The sequence below is a fragment of the Bombina bombina genome, chromosome 7 (assembly GCF_027579735.1).
Source record: "Bombina bombina isolate aBomBom1 chromosome 7, aBomBom1.pri, whole genome shotgun sequence".
NCBI lineage: Eukaryota > Metazoa > Chordata > Amphibia > Anura > Bombinatoridae > Bombina > Bombina bombina.
This window is the reverse complement of record NC_069505.1, coordinates 164364032-164388311: the sequence shown is the minus strand read 5'-3', so window position 1 is coordinate 164388311 and position 24280 is coordinate 164364032. Positions and strand designations below refer to the sequence as shown.

At 37.8% G+C, this 24280-nt stretch overlaps 1 protein-coding gene across 3 annotated transcripts in view; it reads right to left on the bottom strand.

Annotated features, from left to right (window-relative positions):
- Nucleotides 1–748: 748 nt before the first annotated feature.
- Nucleotides 749–24280, bottom strand: part of FSHB (follicle stimulating hormone subunit beta) — a 180395-nt gene continuing 156863 nt past the window's right edge. For all 3 annotated transcript variants that reach the window (XM_053688908.1, XM_053688909.1, XM_053688907.1), the window contains 2 exons: nucleotides 12270–12429; nucleotides 749–2696 (listed from right to left, as the gene is read on the bottom strand). In XM_053688908.1, the coding sequence (XP_053544883.1) occupies nucleotides 2445–2696; nucleotides 12270–12428 (411 nt within the window). In that variant the 5' untranslated portion in view covers nucleotide 12429 and the 3' untranslated portion in view covers nucleotides 749–2444. The remainder of the gene's footprint in view (nucleotides 2697–12269; nucleotides 12430–24280) is intronic.

Here is a 24280-nt window from a genome sequence, read left to right as displayed (position 1 = left end):
ACTATATGAATAAAATTATTCATATAAATATTTTAAAAATATGATATGTTATATGACAAAGTGTTTGACTGGAAAGGGCTTTAATTTATACATTTATATGTCTAATTATGTGTATGGGTGTATATATAAATATATATATATATATATATATATACACACAGTATATATATATATATATATATATATATATATATATATATGTACATACATGTGTATTTATATGTTTATATATATATACATATATTCACATGTAAATACATATGTCCACACCCATTATATATACAGTATATACTGTATATATATATATGTGTGTGTGTTGTCTATATATATATATATATATATATATATATATATATATATATATATATATATATATATATACAGTATATACACATACATACACACACACACTTTGGAGCTTTTCCCAGACAAATACCTTTAAACATGAATATTAATATTTATTCAATTTTAATATGTTTTATGTTTTACTGTGTTTTTACTGTAAATATTTCACATTGCAATGTTCTTCACATAGAATAAAATATTCTGTATTTTTAAATAGATACTATATATATATATATATATATATATATATATATATATCTATACCTGTATATATTCATATACCTGTAGATATAAAGGTACAGATATATATTTTAACAAAATCCTCTGATATATATACTGTACATATACAGTATATAGAAATATATATTTAAAAATAAAAATACAATTTTCTTCTATGTGAAGAACCTTGGAATGTGAAATATTCATAACTCCATTTGGGTTTAGTGCTGTAGGTCTAACAAAATTTCAGGTTAGCACGCAAGCGATACATTTTAGTTTTCTTTTAAAAAGTGTGCTCCATTGAAGTTTATGGGGAGAAGAAGTTAACGTGATCGCCAAATCCAAGGTCCTCAGGTTTCTGGATTCACTTTTGCGCTAACTTATTACTTTCAACTTGTAATATTTACGCTAGCCAGTGTTAAAAGTTTACTTTTAGCGGTTATAGTGCATGAGGGGAAAAAATATTTATTGTGCCAAAGTTATGGCTAGGGTAAGGGATACAGATAGGGTGAAGGTTATGGCTAAGGTATGGGTTAAACCTTTGAATGCTAGAAAGGGGTTTAGTGCATTAAATCCCTCTGCCACCCAGGGTCGGCTCCAGAACAAATTAAATGGGGGGGCATTTTTTTCACGAGGGGGCACGCATTTACAAAGCAAGTATGAGAGTCAAAATAAGAGCAGACCTACTGAGGCAGTCCAGGGGTTACATTTATCAGATCTCTGGCTGTGCAGGAGTTAGATTTGTTTATATTTCTGGAAGTGCAGGGGTTACATTTGTCATATCTCAAGGAGTATAGGGGTTACATTTATAAGATGTCTGGCAGTGCCACAGCAGTTATATTTACCAGATTTATGGCAGTGCAGGGGTTACATTTGTCATATCTCAGGAATTGCAGGAGTTACATTTGTTAGATGACTGGCTGTTCAGGAGTTACATTTATCAGTTCTCTGGCGGTGCACGGGTTATATTTATCAGATCTCTCTCTGGCAGTGCGGGGTTAAATTAATCAAATCTCTAGCAGTGAATGCAGCTACATTTGTGAAATTTCTGGCAGTGCAGGGTTACATTTGACATATCTCTGGCAGTGTAGAGGCTAAATTTTTCAGTTCCCTATATATTTAAATATAACAACCTGGGTACTAGTACTTACAGTTTCATAGCCGCAAAGGAAAAATTGAGAAGCGCCAGAGGGGGGTGACACATGCTATCTTGAAGCAAGTTGAAGCCCCCAATAACCGGACTCACTGTACTGTACACACAATGTCTGCCTGCTCTGTGTAACAGACAGACAGTGAAAGCCGGACGGCTGGGATGGAAAAGGGATCAGGCCATGAGTGCTGGTGGGTGACAGAGCGCCACGCGTGCACGCTTTAGGGTGGAGAAGGAGTATATACTGGCACTGACTGCTGGCACCTTAGAGGGAAAGGAAATGGTGCTTCTGGGCCCTCCTAAGTGGCGGAGCTCCAGGGTCCGGTGGCCGCAAATGATTTATGCGACCTTTGGGACCCTGGAAGTTCTGTCACTTTTAAAATGTAAAAAAAAAAAAATCACTGCTCTCCAATTAGGCGGTTGCCCTGGGGGGCACAGCATTCCATTTGGGTGGGCATTGCCCCCTAATGCCCTCCCTTGGTGCCGACCCTGCTGCCACCCAAGGAGTAATTGGAGTTTTCACCTCTGGCTTCAACATCATTTGCAAAATTAAAGCTTAGAAGACCTTACTGGGGCCACATTATGAACATTACAATACTATGACCACTGCAATATCCTGGCAGAAATACCATGGCAGTCACCAAATTTCCCTTGTGGCAAAACTAAGGAAGCAAACCTCTTTATATGGAAAGTTAATACAAACAAATGGTTCCTCAATGGGAAGAACTTCTTATTCTGGGCTTTGCAGAATTTGCTCATTTTCTTGGTTGGCAGAGCAGTATGTTGGCCCTAAACCCCTCACTGTGCAGTCAGTTGTATCCATGTCACACTGAGCACAATGACAGTCTGTTGCCACAGGATATGTGACAAAAGGGTCCACATTATCAGCACAGCCTTGAATCTTGACTGTTTCATAAATAATCTCTTTGTAGGTGCAAATATTCTGGGCCTTTGGGACAAGTGGATGCTTTAAAGAAGGATCCTAAAATGCAAGAAAAACAGTAATTATTAATATCACAGGCACAGCAACTAGATAACTGATACTAATTTGTTATTTGTACAAAATTAATTTTCACCCTTTCTGCTTAAATAATTCTTAAAGGGATACTAAACCCAAATTTTTTTCTTCCATGATTCAGATTGAGCATGCAATTTCAAGCAAATTTCTAATTTACTCCTATTATCATTTTTTCTTTGTTCTCTTGATACCTTTATTTGAAAAAGCAGGAATCTAAGCTAAGGAGCTGAGCTGGCCCATTTATGGTTCAGCACCCTGGATAGCGCTTGCTGATTGGTGGCTACATTTATCCACCAATCAGCAAGTGCAACCCAGGTTCTGAACCAAAAATGGACCGGCTCCTTTACATTCTTGCTTTTCAAATAAAGATAGTGAGAGAACATAGAAACATTGATAATAGGAGTGAATTAGAAAGTTGATTAAAATTGCATGTTCTATCTGAATCATGAAAGAAAAAAAATTGGGTTTAGTATCCCTTTAAGTGATTCTCAAAACAAAAATTAAGTTTATATGTGTATTTAGTGGATTTAATGCAGCTTAAAGGTACATAGTTCTTTCACATGAAAGAACATCATTTAAACATGATAAAATATTTTTACTGGAAGCTTTTAGATGGTATCTCCAACCTTTTAGAGTCTCCCAGTTTGGTGGGATTCTATATACATGCTACCAGGGTTGTAGAGTTGTTGATACATATTATCATGTAGGTTGGACTTGTCCTCGTGTTGTTAAGGTCTGGGATTGGACTGGATCAGTGAGTTTCACCTCTTAAATAAACAGTTCTATTAATCATCCCCATTTGTTGAGTAGCAATAAGATTAAACAAACACCTTAATGGGATATTCTGATGCTAAAATCATATATTCTAAATACTTAGAACATGTAATTACTGTATGATCAAGCCAATCTTAAGTGCTAGATTACAAGTGAGGTGCAATTGATAGCAAAAAGGATAACTCACAATTTGGTATTACAAGTGGATAGTTAAATATTTAAAGGGACAGTCTACACCAGAATTGTTATTGTTAAAAAAGATACAAAATCTCTTTATTATCCGTTCCCCAGTTTTGCATAACCAACACAGTTATAATAATATACTTTTTACCTCTGTGATTACCTTGTATCTAAGCCTCTGCAGACTGCCCCTTATCTCAGTGCTTTTAACAGACATGACAGAGGTTCTGACAAAATACGCAAAATACCTAATACGCTAGGAAAAACACATGCGTACGGAAATAGAGGAGACTGTAAGATGATATAAGCAGAAAACAGCAGTGATTTGTTTTTGATGCAGGATTTCATTTTTATAGTGTGTCTCCTGCTCACTGCTAACTTTGCTCTAACCAGTGAAGTTTCCATTTCCAGTGAGCTCCATTATTCTATAGGAGACATCTCGTCACTTGCCCCTGCGAGGGTCTGCATGAAAAACCAAGTCAGAACGGGCGAAGTTTAGGTGATCTGCCCCTTATGCACTATAAGGGGTTAGATATAACAAATAAAAATTAATATCTGTTTAGATATTAGTTTAATATTGAAATAAAGTACCTTTATTTTATGCTTAGTAGAATGTATTATAATATTTACTATATATCTTAAAACACATGCAACATACTCCAAATAGTATCATATATTTATAATTTACACTTGCACTAAGGCTGTCATGCCAGTGTATATAAAATCATTGTTCTATTTTGGTTGTGCTGTGAAATTATTTAAGCCTTTCTTTGCTCATTGGTCTGCACATTTTAGCCTTATAAATTCAAGATTGGCAGTTAATTAGACACATTCTTGTAGAAGTAAACAAAAGAGATTAATAAGGAGAGCTCGGTCTATAGATAATCGTGTAATTAAGCTATCCTAAACACCATATGGCCAGTTGCTAAAATACATTTTGGTTATAGCTCATTAAACATTTCATATGAGAAGAGTTAGGAAATTAAAAATAAGTTAACGTTCAGGTCTGAAAGAATTTTAAAAATGAATAATTCCCCCAAAACTAATTATTTCCTGTAACATGCACATTAAACACAAAAATTCACGTTAGCATACAAATGCTGTGTTGTACACCAGTGACAGAAGTAATGAATAAATAATGCCCTTGTGCCGGACATGTTTTTGGTCCTGCTACAAAAGTAATACTTATTGGTACCTAGCAGTTTTAGTATAAACGTTATATTTTTACCAAAAATAGTGATGTTTTGAGGATAGTATATCCAAGAGGACTTACAGAACAGATGTATGTATTTATTCAGCAACAGCAGAATAAAAGGTCATGATCTTAAGTTGGAGGGTAGAAGGTTTAGGTGTAATTTATTTTCAGAAAGCCTGGCTGATTTATGGAAAATACTTCAACAATGGAATTCAAGAATGCCCAGGATAGATATAAAGATACCCTAAAACGTATTTAAATGGATGAAACATTGCTCCTTTAGTAAAAACAAATATGCTAAATATTTGCTCAAAGTAAACATAAAAAGAAACATATTAAAGTGCCATAAAACTTGTTGAGATCTGTACATATCCTAAAAGGGCTAATTAAGTAAACATAGTTAGCAAAAAAAATTGTTTAAAAATTGCTGGCAAGTATTTTAAAATAATTTTAAAAAATAAGCAAAATTAGTTATATAGCTTTGCTGTCTGGAGTAGTCTGATCCACACCCCTTATCAGTGTTTGGCATCAGAAACACAGGCATTGTATTTCAACTGAGTTCACAGCTGCTTATTTGTTTCTAGGCATGGTCTAGCAGATTATGGGGCCTAATTATCAAGCTCCGAATGGAGCTTGATGCCCCTGTCTCCACGCAAGCTTTAAGACCGCTGCTCCACAACTGGTCTGCTGCCTCTGAGGCTGCGGTCTGCAATCCGCCCGATCCTATACGATTGGGCTGATTGTCACCCCCTGCTAGCGGCCGATTGGCCATGAATCTGCAGGGGGTGGCATTGCACACAGTGGCGTCACTAGGGTTGGTGTCACCCGGTGCGGTAAGTCATGGTGTCACCCCCCCCCCAGAAAGCAGACACACACATACAAACACTCAGACACACTTAAAAACATACTTAGATGCACACACAAACACTCGGAAACACACTCAGACACACACACAAAAACACACACACAAAAACTCAGACACACACATACAAAATATGTAAACTGCACTGCATTAATTATGAAGCTCATGCCTAGAGCTGCTCCCTGGCTCAGCAGAACATCAAATGAAAGATAAACAGAGCACTCTAAAATAAATCACTGAAGAAAAGGTTTAGGCGCACAAACTATGAAAATTCTGCTCTCTGACTCTGTTCCAAGTCTGTCAGTGCACAGCCCTGGGCCGCATGTCACTGAGCAGTGAGCACAGATAGGCAGGCAGGTTTAGGCTAGCAGCGCAACTTTGCAAGCCCCACGGCACACCCACAACATTCATAGTGAAATTGGGCAGGGGAGGAGCAAAGTACAAACAAGCAAAAGCAGCCGGGAAAACTATTTGTTGAAATTGCAGCACTGGCTCAAGGGGCAAAAAAATTGTGAGTCTACAACTTCCCCAGTCCCACTAATGTTCACAAATGCCAGCCTCTAATAAAATAATCTATGCATCTCAACATTGTATTTCTTTGAATTTCAATAAAATGTAAAAAAAAAAAAAAAAAAAAAAAAAAATTTTTTTTTTTTTTTTTTTTTTTTTTGGTGTCACCCCCCTGGAGGGTGTCACCCGGGTGCGGCCCGCCCCCCCCGCCCCCCCCTAGTGACGCCACTGATTGCACAAGCAGTTTTGGTGAACTGCTTATGCAATTTTAAATGCCGACAGAGTATGCTGTCGGCAATCAGGGATGTCTTTCGGACATAGTATGCTACAACATATCATGTCGGACAGACATTGATAAATCAGCCCCAATGAGTGTTCAAGTCTTGCATTCTACCAAAACAAAGGTGGAGATAGATACAGCCATGGAAGGAATTGTGTGGGGGGAGTTAGAGCTGTACAATTCGGAAACTTAAAATAAAGGGTTAATGGAGAGGCACTGCAGTATATATTTACAGGTAAGGTAATTAAAGTATATATTATATTTTGTCTCTAACCCAACTCTTTTATGTCCCTTTAAGCTAGAATTATGGAGCTGCATTGGTAGCTTTTTGGGCTATGCATAGCAGTTTGATTAAGTGAGCCTGCTGCCACATATTTAAGAAGCAGAAACTGCTTATTTTTCCTCTCCCACAACTTAGAGGTGGTGGGATCAATCCCTCCGACATTTGTTTGTTCACTGTGATTGACATTCCCTGCTCTAGTCCAATTTGTTGCACAGGAGCAGGGGGCGGCATTGCACAAGAAACCTCTTGTGCAAAGGTAAATTTAGCTGGTCCATTCAAAAATACAAGTGGCAATTGCAGACGGATAGGTTCACTATGTGCAAAACAATCAGCCTGCAGGGATGGTAAATTTTACCCACTGTGTAAAAAACAGAAATCATACTTTTTCTTGCAAAATGAGCACTTGGAAATGATCAATTTAGTCCCTGCCCTCAGGGAAATGAGGAAGCAGACATGTTAGTAGCTTAAAGGGACAGTCAACATCAGAATTGTTGTTGTTTAAAAAGATAGATAATCCCTTTATTACCCATTCACCAGTTTTGCACAGCCAATACAGTTATAATAATACACATTTTACTTCTGTGATTACCTTGTATCTAAGCCTCTGCAGACTGCCCCTTATTTCAGTTCTTTTGACAGACTTGCATTTTAGCCAATCAGTACTGAATCCTAGGTAACTTCCATGCATGAGCTCAATGTTATCTAAATGACACACATGAACTAACGCCCTCTAGTAGTGAAAACTGTCAAAATGCATTCAGATCAGAGGCGACCTTCAAGGTCTAAGAAATTAGCATACGAGCCTACCTAGGCTTAGCTTTCAACTAAGAATATCAAGAAAACAAAGCAAAATTGGTGATAAAAGTATATTGGAAAGTTGTTTAAAATTACATGTCATATCTGAATCATGGAAGTTTATTTTGGACTTGACTGTCCCTTTAATTTCTGGGCATGGACAAAACGAACTGCCTATTTCTCTTGCATTCACTAAGCTCATGTCATGCTAGAATATTTATGACATCAAGTTAAATACAGGTGAAACTCAAAAAATTAGAATTTCGTGCAATAGTTAATTTATTTCACTAATGCAACTTAAAAAGATGAAACTAATATATGAGATCGACTCATTACATGCAAAGATAGATAGTTGAAGCCGTGATTTGTCATAATTGTGATGATTATGGCTTACAGCTCATGAAAACCCCAAACATGTTTTCTTAATTAAAGCTGTTATGCTCAATAAAACTTAAGATTGACACAAAACTGTGTTTTAGGCATATAAAGCCCAGTTTTCTAGAACACAGAGATTCTGGGGCTGAATGGTCAAGTTCTGAATAAAGCTTGATGCCCCTGTTTCCGCACGAGCCTTCAGGCTCGCCGGAAATAGCAGTTATGAAGCAGCTGTCTAGACCGCTGCTCCATAACTTGTCCGTCTGCTCTGAGGCTGCGGACATCAATCCGCCCGATCCTATACGATCGGGCTGATTGACATCCCCTGCTAGCGGCCAATCTGAACAGTTCACAAGAACTGCTTGTGCAATGATAAATGCCGATAGCGTATGCTGTCGGCATTTATCGATGTGCGGTGGACATGATACGCTACATCGTATCATGTCCGCTCGCACTTTCATAAATCGGCCCCTCTGTCTTTAAAGGACATGAAATCACAATAAACTTATCATAGTTCAGATAGAGCAATTTTAACAGACTTTTTAATTTAATTAATTATCTTGGTATTCTTTGTTTAAAAGAATACCTAGGTTGGCTCAGGTGTACCAATGCAAAACTAAGAGTATGGGGTCGATTTATCATATTTGAAAGGACATTATCCGCTGTAGTGTATCATGTCTGCCCTACATCGATAAATGCCGACAGCATACGCTGTCGGCATTTATCATTGCACAAGCATTTTGTGTGAAATGCTTGTGCAATACCGCCACCTGCACATTCGCGGCCGATCGGCCACTAGCAGGGGGTGTCAATTAACCCGATCGTATCCGATTGGGCTGCTTGCTGTCCGCTGCTTCTTAACTTACATTTCCGGTGAGCCGGAAAGTACAGGGGTAAATAGCAGCATGAAGAAAAAATGCAGGCCCTGCTTCCACGGGAGTAAGATAAAAAGGTACTTTAATAAAAAAGAATGTACAAACTACATACAGGCAAGACACAAGACAAGGGAGTACAGGTAACGGCCTGATGTGTTTCACGCCCTCTAGGGGCGCTGATTCATAGGCTACAGTGAAAAGGAAGGGACCTCCTTATATAGGACAAGGCATTAACCCCATCCTAGTCAAACTAGGTGAATTAGTTAAAATTACATTTGAAGCATAAAAACATAAATTAGGATTGGTTGTTAGAAAGAGAAACTCATCATATAAAGATGTCTAATATGGAATACAGCTATATACATCATAACCATATATAAATACATCCGATTTCCAGGACCAATATTTCGACTATACAGATAATTAAGCTATAAATACAAAAATGCAAAAATGAAAATAGATAGCAGCATCCACTGCTTGGTAAATCTACCCCTAAGGATCTTAATGGAAAAATATATAAAATTGTATACATTACACACCTATTTATGTATTCCGACTAGTATCTGGAAATAGAAACCTGGGGTGGAGTTAGTTGGAGACGTGTGCTATTGGCATTTTTGGCCAGGTAATGGGCATGGCTGATGTGGCATTGGAGAGTTTGGGGCAGTCAGAAGGCATGGTTGGGTGATCCCTGGTTTCATGTTGGGAAACTGAGAGATTATAAGGAATGGAAGTGCGGTAAGAGGGACAGCAGGAAAAAACTTACAATATCCAGACCAGGACCATCCTGAGAAATACAGGACACATTTGGCCACTGAGAGTGTTTAAATAGACATTAACATTTTTTTCTTGCATCTTATAGAAGATATTTTAAAACGTATTACAGATCAAATTGAATAGAATTTTAAACAGGATAACGATGCACAACCATGGATAACCATGCTGCTATTTTTAAAGGGACATTACACAGCTTTTGCTTTTATGCAAAATTGTGCTTTGTCAATCATTCCCTAGAGTGCAAATTGCATAAAGCAGCTTTTTATTTGCAGGTAGCAGAATTTGCTTTTTGGCCTCTTAGGGAGTGTGGGAAAAGCACCTTTTTACACAAAAACAAGAGGTGTTTAATAGCCTTATAACTTACAAAATATGTTAAACTAAGTTGTGCTAAACATTTTAAAATATTTTTATATGAAAAAGGTTAAATTAAACTGGTAAAATAGATATTGAAACCAAGCTGAAGTCAATGGGGCCGATTTATTATTGCATGGCGGACATGATACGCTGCAGCGTATAATGTCCGCCAGACATCGCTGAATGCTGGTGAACCACTTGTGCAATGGCGCCCCCTGCAGATTGGCCGCTAGCAGGGGTAGTCAATCAACCCGATTGTATAGGATCAAGTTGATTGCTGTACGCCGCTCGATACAATTAAGGAGCCACGTTCTTAAGACCGCTGCTTCTTAACTCCCTAACGGCTTGCGCGGAAACAGGGCTAGATGTCCAGATTTGGGGCATATTAAATCGGCCCCATTGTCTGTGCACAACACATCCCTAATGATAAATTGTTCATTGGTCGATAAGGACAATTCCAACATCTCTATTGCTGGACAATTTTGAAAACATAAAGTAGTTTTATTCAGGTCAGAAATACCTGTTTTCTAAAAGTGTGTTTATGAGTTTCAAATTTTATAGAAAGTTCATAACTGTAGGTTCTAAAAATAAACATTCAATTCCCAATGAGCCCATTTATAAAGATATAAAGAGAAGTGGAGAGACCAACTCTTTAGAAAGACTACATATATAGCACTCACAGGGTTAATTACAGTATAGCAGTCCTTAAACTGAATAAAGAAACAGTATACAACTTGCCGTTGCAACGCTGATATGAGCAAGGGGAAAATTTAGAACAATGTTTGTATGGAGGGATTAGAATGCAATTTAAAACATAAATTTTTTCAGAAAAAGACACAATTAAAATTGGAAGGTGCACATTGAAACCACTCTTACCTTATTTTATGCAGTACATTTACTTGTTAAGTTACTCTAGTGAATGACCTTTAATAGTTTGCACTGCAATTACTTAGAACAATCGCTAAAACGCTGCAAATACAGCTACTGTGAAGATTCTTTTTTCAATTGGCTTAGACAATCACCGCAATACACAGCAACTTTGTTTGACACTGCACTTTTTCAAACCCAGTATTACTAAAATATGATTTCATGGGAAACTGCAGTAGTTCAGTATGTGACGGCGGATGTTCAGTAAGCTACTTTACCTATCTCACAGCTAACTAGATTCTCTCAAACAACTATTTATGTTATGATGAACCACCGGATAGTCTTGATTCATAGTGATCACTATACATAGAAGGCTTTACTAGTCGACTTTCAGTGTAATTTATATATACAGTACATATATAGAGTGGGGATTATTTGCAGTTTAGCTACCGTATGTATAAGCTGATGCTCAGTACATACTGTGGGGTCTATTTAACAAAGGTCTGTCGGACCTGATCCGACATTGCGGATCATGTCCGACAGACCTTGCTGAATGCGGAGAGAAATACGCTCTCCGCATTCAGCATTGCACCAGAAGCTCTCGTGAACTGCTGGTGCAACGCCGCCTCCTGCAGATTTGCGGCCAATCGGCCACTAGCAGGGGGTGTCAATCAACCCGATCGTATTGGATCGGGTTGAATTGCGGCGCCGGCGATGTCTGTCTGCCTCCTCAGAGCAGGCAGACAGATTATGGAGCAGTGGTCTTTAGACTACTGCTTCATAACTGGTGTTTTTGGCGTGCCTGAAGGCTCGCCAGAAACACGGGACTTCAAGCTCCATACGGAGTTTGATAGATATGCCCCTATATGTGCTTATCATATAGGTCACTCACTGTGCTTACTAATCTTGCTATTACCATTATAGGTACCTAAGAGTGGTTTTAATGTCCACCTTTCTATTTTAATTGTGTGTTTTTCTAATAAAAGTTATGCTTTAAATTGAAGTCTAATCGCTCCATACAAACATTGTTCTCAGTTTTCCACTTGCTCATATCAGTGTTGCAACGGCAAGTTGTATACTGTTTCTTTATTCAGTTTAAGGACTGCTATACTGTAATTAACCCTGTGTGTGCTATACTGTATACGTAGTCTTTCTAAAGAGTTGGTCTCTCCACCTCTCCTTATATCTTTATAAATTGCAATCACTACACAGCACCTCTATTCCTACCTAAGACTTATTACTGAAAGTCGTATCTTTAGGATCAAAAGGTATTAAAAGTGTTATCTACAACACAAGCAGTGGCATTGGTTTATGAGCCCATGACTAGGCAGAAAACTTTAGTTAGGAAATGATTGCAACATATAAAGTCCAGAAGACTTGCAAATGTGTTATTTTATCTGTGGTACACACCTTGGTAAAACAGTATCCCGAGCACCACGTTGCATTCACAGAAATACAGACTCCGCATTCCGTCTTCTCCAACACTATTGTCATGTTAGACAACTCACACGCTTTGCAAGGAATTGCTTTGCAGCACAGGAAGAGCACACATAAAATTATCTTCTGCATCCTAAGAAAATAAAAAATAAAAACAAATAAAAATAAAGCTATTGCTTAATAAAAAAGATGTATTTAAATCTTTACTTAAAGGGACACTAAACCCAAATTTTTTCTTTCGTGATTCAGATAGAGCATGAAATTTTAAGCAACTTTCTAATTTACTCCTATTATCAAGTTTTCGTCATTCTCTTGCTATCTTTATTTGAAAAAAGAAGGCATCTAAGCTTTTTTGGTTCAGCCTCTGAACAGCACTTTTTTATTGGTGGATGAATTTATCCACCAATCAGCAAAGACAACACAGGTTGTTCACCAAAAATGGACCGGCATCTAAACTTAGATTCTTGCATTTCAAATAAAGATACCAAGAGAATGAAGAACATGTGATAATAGGAGTAAATTAGAAAGTTGCCTAAAATGTCATGCTCTATCTGAATCACGAAAGAAAAAATTTGGGTTCAGTGTCCCTTTAAGATTGAATATTTAATGTTTAAATCTTATGCCACTTGGATGAGTTTTGTCTAAGAGCTTTGAGAGAAAAGTTTTACAACATTAATATGTTTGTTTATGAAATCACTAGGATGAAGATTATCAACAGTGTTATATCCTGAAACCCCAGTTCTATACATTGGGAAATTACAGTTTTATAGATACATCAAAAACTGATCAGTCCATATAGAAAAATGCTTTAAATCTGGTCCACTAAGGAAACATGAGGACTGGAGTTGTGAAACAATGTTGTCGGTTGCTTGCTGAGCACAATTATAAAAATTGGGCCAGATTACAAGTGGCGCGCTATTTAGAGCATTTGCTCGGATGCGAACACTGCCAGAAGTAAAAATTTAGCACATGCAGGTTAGCACGTGTATAACAAGTTGAAAGTAAAATGTTTGGACTAACTGTTGGACTTCGGGTATCCTGACCGCTCTAACCTCTTCTCCCCAATGGAGCTCGCAAATGGAAAAAAACGAACACCTTTTGCTTGCATGCTTACCCGACCGCGTTTAGCCAAGTGCGTTATACCTGACATGAATTATGAATATTTTACATTCCAATGTTCTTTACATAGAAGAAAATGTACTATTTATTTTTTAATAGATATTCATATATATATATATATATATATATATATACACACACACATATACAGATTTATATAGGAATATCTATTTAAAATACATAGAATATTTCCCCCTATGTGAAGAATATTGAATGTAAAATATTTACAGTAAAAACACATTATTAAATATTAATATTGATTACACATTATTTTATTGTTTAAAAGGTATTTGAATGTAAGGGGCTCCAATATATATATATATATATATATATATATATATATATATATATATATATATATATATATATACACACACACACACACATACATGTGTATATATGTGTTTCTATGTGTATATATGTATATACATATATACACGTATAAATACACATGTATTATCATAAAATATGGAGATTTTAAGGGTTAGAGAGCTGTTTTGGAGGGAAAGTAAATGGGTAAACCTACACTGCAGAAAAACATAGAAATCAGGTGGTAGGGTAATTTCTACACTATAGTTAAACTTAAAGGGAAACTGAACCCAATTTTTTCTTCTTTCGTGATTCAGATAGAGCATGCAATTTTAAGCAACCTAATAATTTACTCCTATTATCAATTTTTCTTCGTTCTCTTGCTATCTTTATTTGAAAAAGAAGGCATCAACGCTTTTTTGATTCAGTACTCTGGACAGCACTTTTTTATTGGTGGATGAATTTATCCACCAATCAGCAAGGACACCCAAGGCTGTTCACCAAAAAATGGGCCGGCATCTAAACTTACATTCTTGCATTTCAAATAAAGATACCAAGAGAATTAAGAAAATTTGATAATAGGAGTAAATTAGAAAGTTGCTTAAAATTTCATGCTCTATCTGAATCACGAAAGATAAAATTTGGGTTCAGTGTCCCTTTAATACCATCCATACCAGGAATTTCAGAAGTGTGGTGCGCAGCTGCATTTAGCGGACTTCTAATTACCAAAAAGCAATGGAAAAGCCATGCATGTCTGCTATTTCTGAAAAAAGGGGATCCCAGAGAAAGTTTAATTATTGCTAAAATATTGATAACATACATGTAACATTTTTTTTCAATAAAGCAAGGGATGTTGCCATGCTGTAACTTAGATTTCATTCTCTGTTGAGGTCAATTTTAGGCAGTTATAAATAAGTCACTAGCGTGTGCCGCCAATAACTGTAGAAAATATCAGTGTTCTGCACTTCCACTTCTAACAGAAAGTGAAAAGCACACAATTGTCAGAATTATATTACAGGAAAAGGGGACAAAATAAATAATGAATGTATATTGCAAAGTTTTATATGTGTGTGTGTGTGTGTGTATGTGTATATATATATATATATATATACAGTATATGTATATATATATATATATATATATATATATATATACATACAATTTATCATTTTATATTACCATCTCAAAGTGTTTAATGTCCCTTTAAGGGAATACATGACTGAGGAAAGTGTTGGGAATAAATGCTATTCATAAGAAAATAGTTTGACCTTCAACCATTCTGTAAGGAGTAAAACAGAACGCATACTGTTGTACAGCAAAGGCAAGGAAAATAAATAATGAATGTTTATTGCAATATTAGTATGTTTTAGATAATTAACTATTTAGGCCTACATTACAAGTGGATTACGAAATTGCGGTAGCCCTGTAAATATATACGTATATGCTTATATACATATATATTTATGTGCTTATATGTGTCTATACAAATATTAACTCATAAATATATATGTATATATTGTTGCCATCGCTGCGTGACTTACCCCCTTAGCTGCTAGTGTCTCACGGCATGAAAAACGAGGCTCCCATTGGAGCCTTTGGAAGTATCCTCTTGTGAGTGCAATGCATTCGCATTGCGGCTAGCTTGTAATACCAGCGCACATTTACGTGCGCTGGTATTACTTAGTGGAGCGCACAAATCGCTTTCGCAAAAGCAATATTTTGCGCTCCATTTGTAATCTAGCCCTTTATGTGCAATTACATTTTGAGCTGAATGTTTTATGTAAAAAGGTCCTTACAAATCACAGTGAAATGGTTACATTACCTTTAGTTTAGCTGCTGTGTTAATGTCTTCTATGCACAGCACATGAGGAATCCTTTCCTTTTATACTACATCATAAGTCCTGTAATGCACACCTTGAGGATTTTCCAGGTATCATATTGTGTCTGTATTTGTTATCTACTAATTGAACAGGGATTATTCTTGGCTAGACATTTAAAGCTGTGGGAGGAAAACTACAGATATTTCACAGGTCAAGAACGTTGATATTTGTATTTGATATTTTGCAGATGACAGAATCTGTTGATATATTTCTCTTTAATTATAAACTGTAGTTAGTTAAAGCAGTGTTTCTCAACTGTGGTCATCAGGTTCCCCCAACAGGCCAGGTTTTCATTATAGCTGAACCAGTGCACAGGTGAAGTAATCAGCTGATCAGTAACCATGGTTACTAACCTGCTCTCACCCATCAGCTGATTATTTCACCTGTGCACTGGTTCAGTTCTAATAAAAAACTAGCCTGTCGGAGGTACTTGAGGACTGCGGTTGAGAAACAATGGTTTAACTAACTACAGTTTATAATTAAAGAGAAATATATCGGGGGCGAAGCTGGCTGCAGCAAAGATGGCTGCGTAATACCGAAGCTCTGAAAACCAGCTCCATATAACATGCCTAGATAAGTCTATATAACTTCTGCAGCGGAGAAAAATCCAGAGCTGTGATATGCAATAAAGGGGAAGCATCTGACTATCCACAGTGGGGAGACCTAACACCTGATGCAAGGGAGATATCGACTGATCGAGATCAACCGCGTGGTGCGCGGCACACGCAGCAGCTCCATCCCCTTCTGAGACCGGTGAGAAATAAGACAGAGCAGAGAACGATGATATGACACACAGACATCTGACTACTGATCAGGCAATGGCCCAAAGACCCTGAGGGGTTTTGACAGTGAACGCACATAAGTCGGCCCGTCCTGGCAACCACCTATTAATCTCACACTACAACAACGGAGGGCATATCTGGCTATACCGATAACGTAAGGGGCCTGCTCATTCCGATGGTTCAGGCTCCCCAGATAAGTAGCAGTAAAAGGGCATCCAATACTTGAGCAAGGGCCTGATTAATAAAGATAAGCTCACATAGAGCGTACCGCGCATATCAAAGAGGCCTGGATTGGTGGGCCACAACCTTTTTTGATACCGCCATCACTGTGGTGAAGCAGAGATACATTGGATCAGGGTGGATAAACACCCTTCAGAGCCACGCTTCAATTCTGACTAAAATATAATACATGGAGCTCCGTCTCCCACAGACGGACAAAGAACATTTGATGGTTGTAGATTTAAATTACATTGTCTGAAAAGAAACTGCTTATACAATCAAATAGGGCAGAGAACCAGGCCCACTACACACTATGAACACCAAAAGGCTGCCGAAGTCCATTAAACCACCCAAGTCAATGGGCCATAAAGATAACCTGGTGGATCAGTTTTTCTCCCCTACAAGCCCAAAATCTAGAATGAGAGAAGAAGCAGATGTACCGCAAAAAAATAAAGACCCTGCACAAACGAAAAACACGAGTCACGCAGAAGAGAGTACATCTGTCCCAAATGCTCTTCTCTCTACGCTAGTCTCAAAGCAGGATATCGCAGACATCATTCGCTCCTGCATACAAGAAGAAATAGCGGAGATTAAACAAGATCTACATGCTGTAGGGAGCAGAGTAGAAGCTCTGGAGGAATTTACAGATAACCTACAGGAAGAGATTCACACAGTTCAGGACGCCACTAACCATCACACAGCCATGTTTGAGGAATTATATGATAAAATAGAGGACCTTGAGAACCGGAGCCGCAGGAAGAATCTCAGAATAAGAGGTATACCTGAATCTGTGCTCCCAAAAGATCTACCTTTATACCTGCCTGCTCTTTTTGCCCACCTGAGAAATACAACCCCAACCACTGATATCCCTTGGGTTAGGGCACATAGGGCACTCCACCCGAAACCACCTGATACAGCACCCCCAAGGGATATAATCATGAAATTCAAGGAATTCAGAGAGAAAGAAGAAATTTTAAATCTCTCCCGAAGGAACCAGCCAGTGAAGTTCAGAGGAGTGGTACTCCAATTTTTTCAGGATTTATCACAGTGGACACTACAGAGGAGAAGGGAGCTAGCACCTTTGACAGCCCTGCTTCGCCAGAAAAAAATCCTCTATAGATGGGGGTTTCCCTTCCATCTCTACGTCCTGCATGGGAATAGGAAATTGTCATGTAAAAACATGACGGAATCTGAGGAACTCTGTTCAGCATTGGACATTGAACATCCAAGAGGTTTTGATACCGAAGACCCTCAAGAACCGCCAAAAAAGAAATCAATAAGAGTGGCACCTAAACAGTGGCACAAAATAGCCTCCAAATCGAGAAGTTTGCCGCCTTACAGAGAATCTCATTCCTCCCCAAAAGATACTGATTGAATAAAGAGAATGGTCAATGGACTCTCGGACCCCCAAAAACTTGAGACTTGCCTAACCTGATTGGTCCGAAGAGTGTTGACCAAGAAGTGGTAATGTATGGCCACGACCTGTTACAGGTTATAGATTACTTATAAGGAAGAATTTTTTTCTTTTCTTTTTTCTCTTTGCATTGTATATGTAGTGTTCAGGGTACATATAGTTTAGCACAAATCATATGTTATAGGCTCACTAGGATAGATAGGGTGCTACTGTTCACTAAAAGTCACATACTATCTTAGTATTATTTAAGGTTTCAAGGTTTCAATGTGTTAAGTTTATCTCAGTTTGCAGAAAATGACTAATATAATAAATATGAGTTATAGGCAATAGTCAGATTGGATTATGATAATATGTTAAGGAGTTGGTTGTAACCTCCAATTTCCTTTTTCCTTAACGTCAAATGACACTAAGAGTACTAAAAGACATACCGTTAAGGTATAAATTATACAATTCATTCTATTTACATTTGTTATTTGTTTTTCTTCTATGTTATTGTACTTTCGCATCGCATCTATTATGTAGGTTTGCAACTAACTGGCATTGTAACATTATAACGCAGTTAACCATGTATGATATCACGGGTTGGTCCCAGCATAAACACACACTTGTTCTGAGGCAACATGGCCACTAAGGATAAGACTATTGTTTTGCTAAGCCAAAACGCAAAAGGTCTGAATTCGCCCCAGAAACGCTCTATAGCACTCCGAGACCTTCATAGGAAAAAGGGGGATATCCTCTTCTTACAGGAGACACATTTTTTGAAAAATAAAGAACCTTAATACCTAGGCCCTTATTATACACAGCACTTCCACAGCTCCTTTGACCACAAACGTAACAGTGTCAGTATCCTAATTAGCAACCATATACCTTTCACCCACATTCAGACAAACACAGACACAGAGGGCAGATTCCTATGTGTTTTCGGCTTACTTTACGGCACTCCAGTGACATTAGTCAATCTCTGCGCCCCAAACACTAAACAGCTTCAATTTTTTAAGAAGTATTTCAGCCAGATCTTAGATCATGCTAAAGGAGCACTTTATCTTGGAGGAGACTTTAATGTACCTATCCAACCTTCTCTACAAACCCCAACCCCTCCATATCTAGAAATACGGTTAGGCAGCTGTGGAGGTTGATACGCAATCTCACATTGTTTGACATTTGGAGGTTTAAACACCCATCACAGAGGGACTACACCTTTTTCTCTTCCCCACACCGAACTTATAGTAGAATCGACTACCATTTCACAAACCAATTGGGCCTATCTAGAGTACTGTCATCCAAGCTTTCACACACTGTATAGTCTGATCACTCGGCAGTACTCACACAGTTAAGCTGGCCCTCTGTACCAAAGAGTGCCTTTATCTGGAAACTAGACGAGAGTTTATTAGAATACCCTGACTTTAAGGCTAGGATTGACAAATTACTCCCAGAGTTTTTCCAAATTAACTCCATCCCTGAAACCGATCCTTTTGTGGTGTGGGAAACACACAAATGCTTTATCAGAGGCGAGTTTATCAGACAACAGGCCTATATAAAGAAAAAAGCTCGATTACATTACCAACAGACGACAAAGCTCTTGTCTTCACTAGAATATACACACAAACAAAATCCGTCAAATACTCATATCCTAGAAGAACTGATAAAAGCTAGGAAAATAGTCTATGACCAATTACTAAAAGAGGCTAACACCTTAGCGTTAAAAACTAAACAAAATTTTTATTTCGAAAGCAATAGACCAGGGAAGTATCTGGCTCGGGCCCTTAAACTAAAGAAACTGAAAACCTACATCCACGAGATAAAACCCCCCACAAAAGAAAAGGTAAATACTACGCCAGAAATTATATCCCAGTTTGTGACATATTATGCTAATCTTTATAACATCACTAAAGGAAACCAAGCTGCGGACAGGGAAGAGCAAGTGCGTGATTATTTGTCTAGGACCCCTCTACCCCAATTAACTAAATCTCAGTCAGCTGAACTAGAAGCCACCATAACACCTATGGAAATCCTGACAGCCCTTAAACAAATGCCCACTGGAAAAAGCCCAGGTCCTGATGGCTTCACGGTCCATTATTACAAAAAATTTGCACCTATCCTGATACCACACTTGTGCTCACTCTTTAATAAGACTGACCAGCAACACCCCTTCCCTACAGAAATGTTAGAAGCACACATTTCGGTAATCCCAAAACCCGGAAAACCATTGGACGACCCTGCTAACTTTCGCCCCATTTCATTGCTCAATGTAGACATTAAGCTATACGCAAAGATTATTGCCACTCGCCTCAATAGATTCCTCCCTCAGCTCATACATCTCAACCAAGTGGGCTTTATACCCCCATAGAGAGGCGATAATACAATTAAGGTATTAGACCTACTGGAATATTCTCAAACCCATGACATTCCCTCAATCTTCTTGGCAATTGACGCCGAAAAGCCTTTGATAGGCTGGACTGGCTATTCTTAAAATCCACTTTGTTCAAGTTTGGTGTTAGTGAAAAACTAGTAGAAAAAATATTTGCCTTATAGCACACACCAAAAGCCTGTGTCAAATTAAATTATTCCCTATCAGACCCCTTCCCCATCCATAACGGGACAAGACAGGGCTGTCTCCTCTCGCCCCTATTGTTCGTGATGGCCATGGAGGTACTAGCGGCTAATGTAAGACAAAATAAAAATATACAGGGGATACAGGTGGGAAACACACAATACAAGACAACACTGTATGCAGACGATGTCCTCTTCACCTTGTCCTCCCCACAACAATCTCTTCCACCACTTATGTCAGAAATAGAGTCATATAGTTCCCTATCAAATTATAGGATAAACGTGTCCAAAACAGAATTTATGGGAGTAGGCCTACCTGAACGGGTAAACAACCAAATTAAAACACAATACCAGTTCTCTCAGAATCTTAACTCAATAAAATATTTAGGAATCCAACTGGCACAATCATCTGACCTACTATTTGAATTGAATTATCAAAACCTCATTAGGGTGATCTGAACAGACTTACAAACACTTGTCTTGGCTAGGAAGGATACATGCCTTCAAAATGTGTATTCTCCCCCGGTTTCTTTATCTATTTCAGACAGTACCTATTCAACTACCGGCACACTATATACACACGGCGCAAACTGTCGCTAACACATTTATCTGGGCGCATAAGAAATCAAGAATATCTAAACCCACACTCTATAGGAACCGGGACAGAGGGGGGCCGGGAGTGCCTAATATAGAGCTATATAAACAAGCGGCACAACTAACCAGGATTGTAGATTGGAGCAAAAATGCTCAACATAAGGAATGGGTGAGATTAGAACATGACCTGGCCAACACAAACAGCCTAGGGGCAGTGTGTTGGATGCGTAAACAACATAGGAATATTACAACACCCACACCTACATTAATTAAAAATACCCTGACCGCTTGGGAAGTCTTCACTAGACCCCGCTATGGTATCTCCACGATTCCCTCACCCCTCACTCCCATCCTTCACAACCCAGAATTCCCCCCCTACCAGCAAATATGGGCAAATGACACCTATGACATAACATCGGGCTTACCGTGTTGTTCGGTAATAGAAAAAGGAGCCATAATCACTAGAGCCTCACTCATAGATAAAGCCATTCCATACTTTCATAACTGGTATGAATATTTCCAGCTGTCACACTTTATTAATCACAATAAAGACAAGTCTAGCTTAACAAGAAACCTCACCCCATTTGAACTTCTATGTGAGTCAACCAACACCACAAGGGGCACTCTATCTATAATATATAAGATCTTAACAGATACACAATCCAGAAACCCTCCCTCATATGTTAAATCATGGGAACTGGAGATGGGAATGCAAATTCCGGCTGAGACCTGGAACACCATTTTTCAACAGATGAGTAAATCACCCTCCTCTGTAAGCATCACAGAAACTAACATGAAACTTTTAGGGAGATGGTATCTCTACCCTAGCAGGTTAGCTAAATTTTATAAACAAGCAGACCCTTTCTGTTGGAGAGCTTGTACACAGGTAGGCACATTGTTTCACATATGGTGGGAGTGTCCCGTATTACAACCTTTCTGGCAAGATGTTCATAGGGAAATACAACAAGTTCTTTCCCACAAGATCCCACTCGAACCTCTAGTTTTATTGTTCAATAAACCCCCAGGGATTAAATGTAAGTACAAGTCTACATTGCTATATATTATGCTCAGTAGTGCCAAGCAATTGATCCCATGCATGTGGAAACAACAAGCAATACCATCACTGGCAAGCTGGAAGCAGCATGTAACTACAATCCTATCCCTAGAAAAATATCACTATCACAAAACCAACAGACTAGTCTTCTAATGTGCCATGTCCTTTTTCTGGGAAGTGTACATAAATAAGGTAAATACATCTTAGGAGAACATAGATAACACCAATATTGTCCCCTTTCATATAGACTCAGTTCACCAATAAGTAAAGACCAACCCGATGATACTGTTCTATTATGATATTGCTATGTTTGACTGCAAAACTTTACCCCCATATGGTAAAAGAAGAGAAAAAGTGATACACAGATGCTCTAGACTAAATGCAAAGCTTGACAAGTTATGTCGTTATGTTAAATGTTTTATTTTAGTTCTATAAAAATCAAAAATTCCTCCAGGCTTTTCACTGAAGACTTTCTCAGAGGACATTGAGATTATGGACATTTGAAATATTATGAAGATGTTTTTTCACGTTTGCTTTGCTATTGCTTTGAGAAACTTGTATGAATATTTATAAATTTTTAATAAAGCTTTTTGGGAAAAAAAAAAAAAAAGAGAAATATATCATCAGTTTGTATCATCTGCAAAATATCAAATACAAATATCAACGTTAAAGTGATGGTAAACTTAGCAGCATTGAAAGACACATATACGAAATCTGTATCTGATAAAATGTATAACATAACCACTGCCGTCCCACTTTCAAAAAGCTTTTTTTCCAGCGGTTACGTATTTCCTGCTTATCCAATCTTTATGTAAAAACAAAAGCTAAAACACTGCGCTTAAGAAAGAATACTGAATATAAAGCCAAAGAGTGAGAAAGGCACGTTTGCCGAAACGCGTTGTTCTGTTTTTAGCACGTCCAGGCTTGTGTAGTCAGCAAATTCACTATAGTAAAGACCGCAACTGAATTTGGAAGCGGTCCGATTTGCTGAAATTTGCTGAACTTCCTGAAACTGCTTTGTGCACGGTGTTTGGTTTAAATTGGAAGTCACACACGAAGCTCCTGCAACTGCTAAAGATGCTTGCGATACGAATGAGGACTCTATCACCTAACCCGGTGTAAGTACTGAGTAACACCTTATTTGCCTGTACTTTGTGACAAGGATTCCCTATCTCACTACAGGAGCTCCAGATCACTTTCTCTCTGTGGCTGCTTTACATCAGGAGTCCCTGGTTTTCCAAAATACCATATCACTCATTATTTGTCCATTGGACTTTTTTATCATTGCCTCTCATATATATGCTGAGCTATATGTATATATACATTAATGTATTGTACTAACACCTTTTTATGTGTATATGATTTTAAACATTTTTATTTTTGTCTTTTTTTATTAATTTTACTTGATTTTATACTAAGTGTTAGCCAGATACTGCATATATATATAGCTCTTTTGAGCCCTTCAGTTTTGATACTCTTTTGTGTGTTTTCAGACATTAAACTTTCTATCTGTGTTCATCCAATCTTTGTGCAAGCCAAACGGCAACATGAAAACGCTGTATTTACATATGATAAAAAGTAAGGTTAAAGGGACACTGAACCCAAATTTTTTCTTTTGTGATTCAGATAGAGCATGAAATTTTAAGCAACTTTCTAATTTACTCAAATGTTCTATATTCTCTTGGTATCTTTATTTGAAATGCAAGAATGTAAGTTTAGATGCCGGCCCATTTTTGGTGAACAACCTAGGTTGTCCTTGCTGATTGGTGGATAAATTCAACCAGAGATCTGAACCAAGAAAAAAGCTTAGCTGCCTTCTTTTTCATATAAAGATAGCAAGAGACCGGAGAAAAATTGATAATAGGAGTAAATTAGAAAGTTGATTAAAATTGCATGCTCTATCTGAATCAGGAAAGAAAAATATTGGGTTCAGTGTCCCTTTAAGCAGAATTTTTATTTTGAAGCTAACATGAAGCTTGACTAGTGCTTAATGGCATATGAAATCCCACATTTTCCTTTCATGATTCTGATCGAACATACAATTTTAAACAACTTTCCATTTT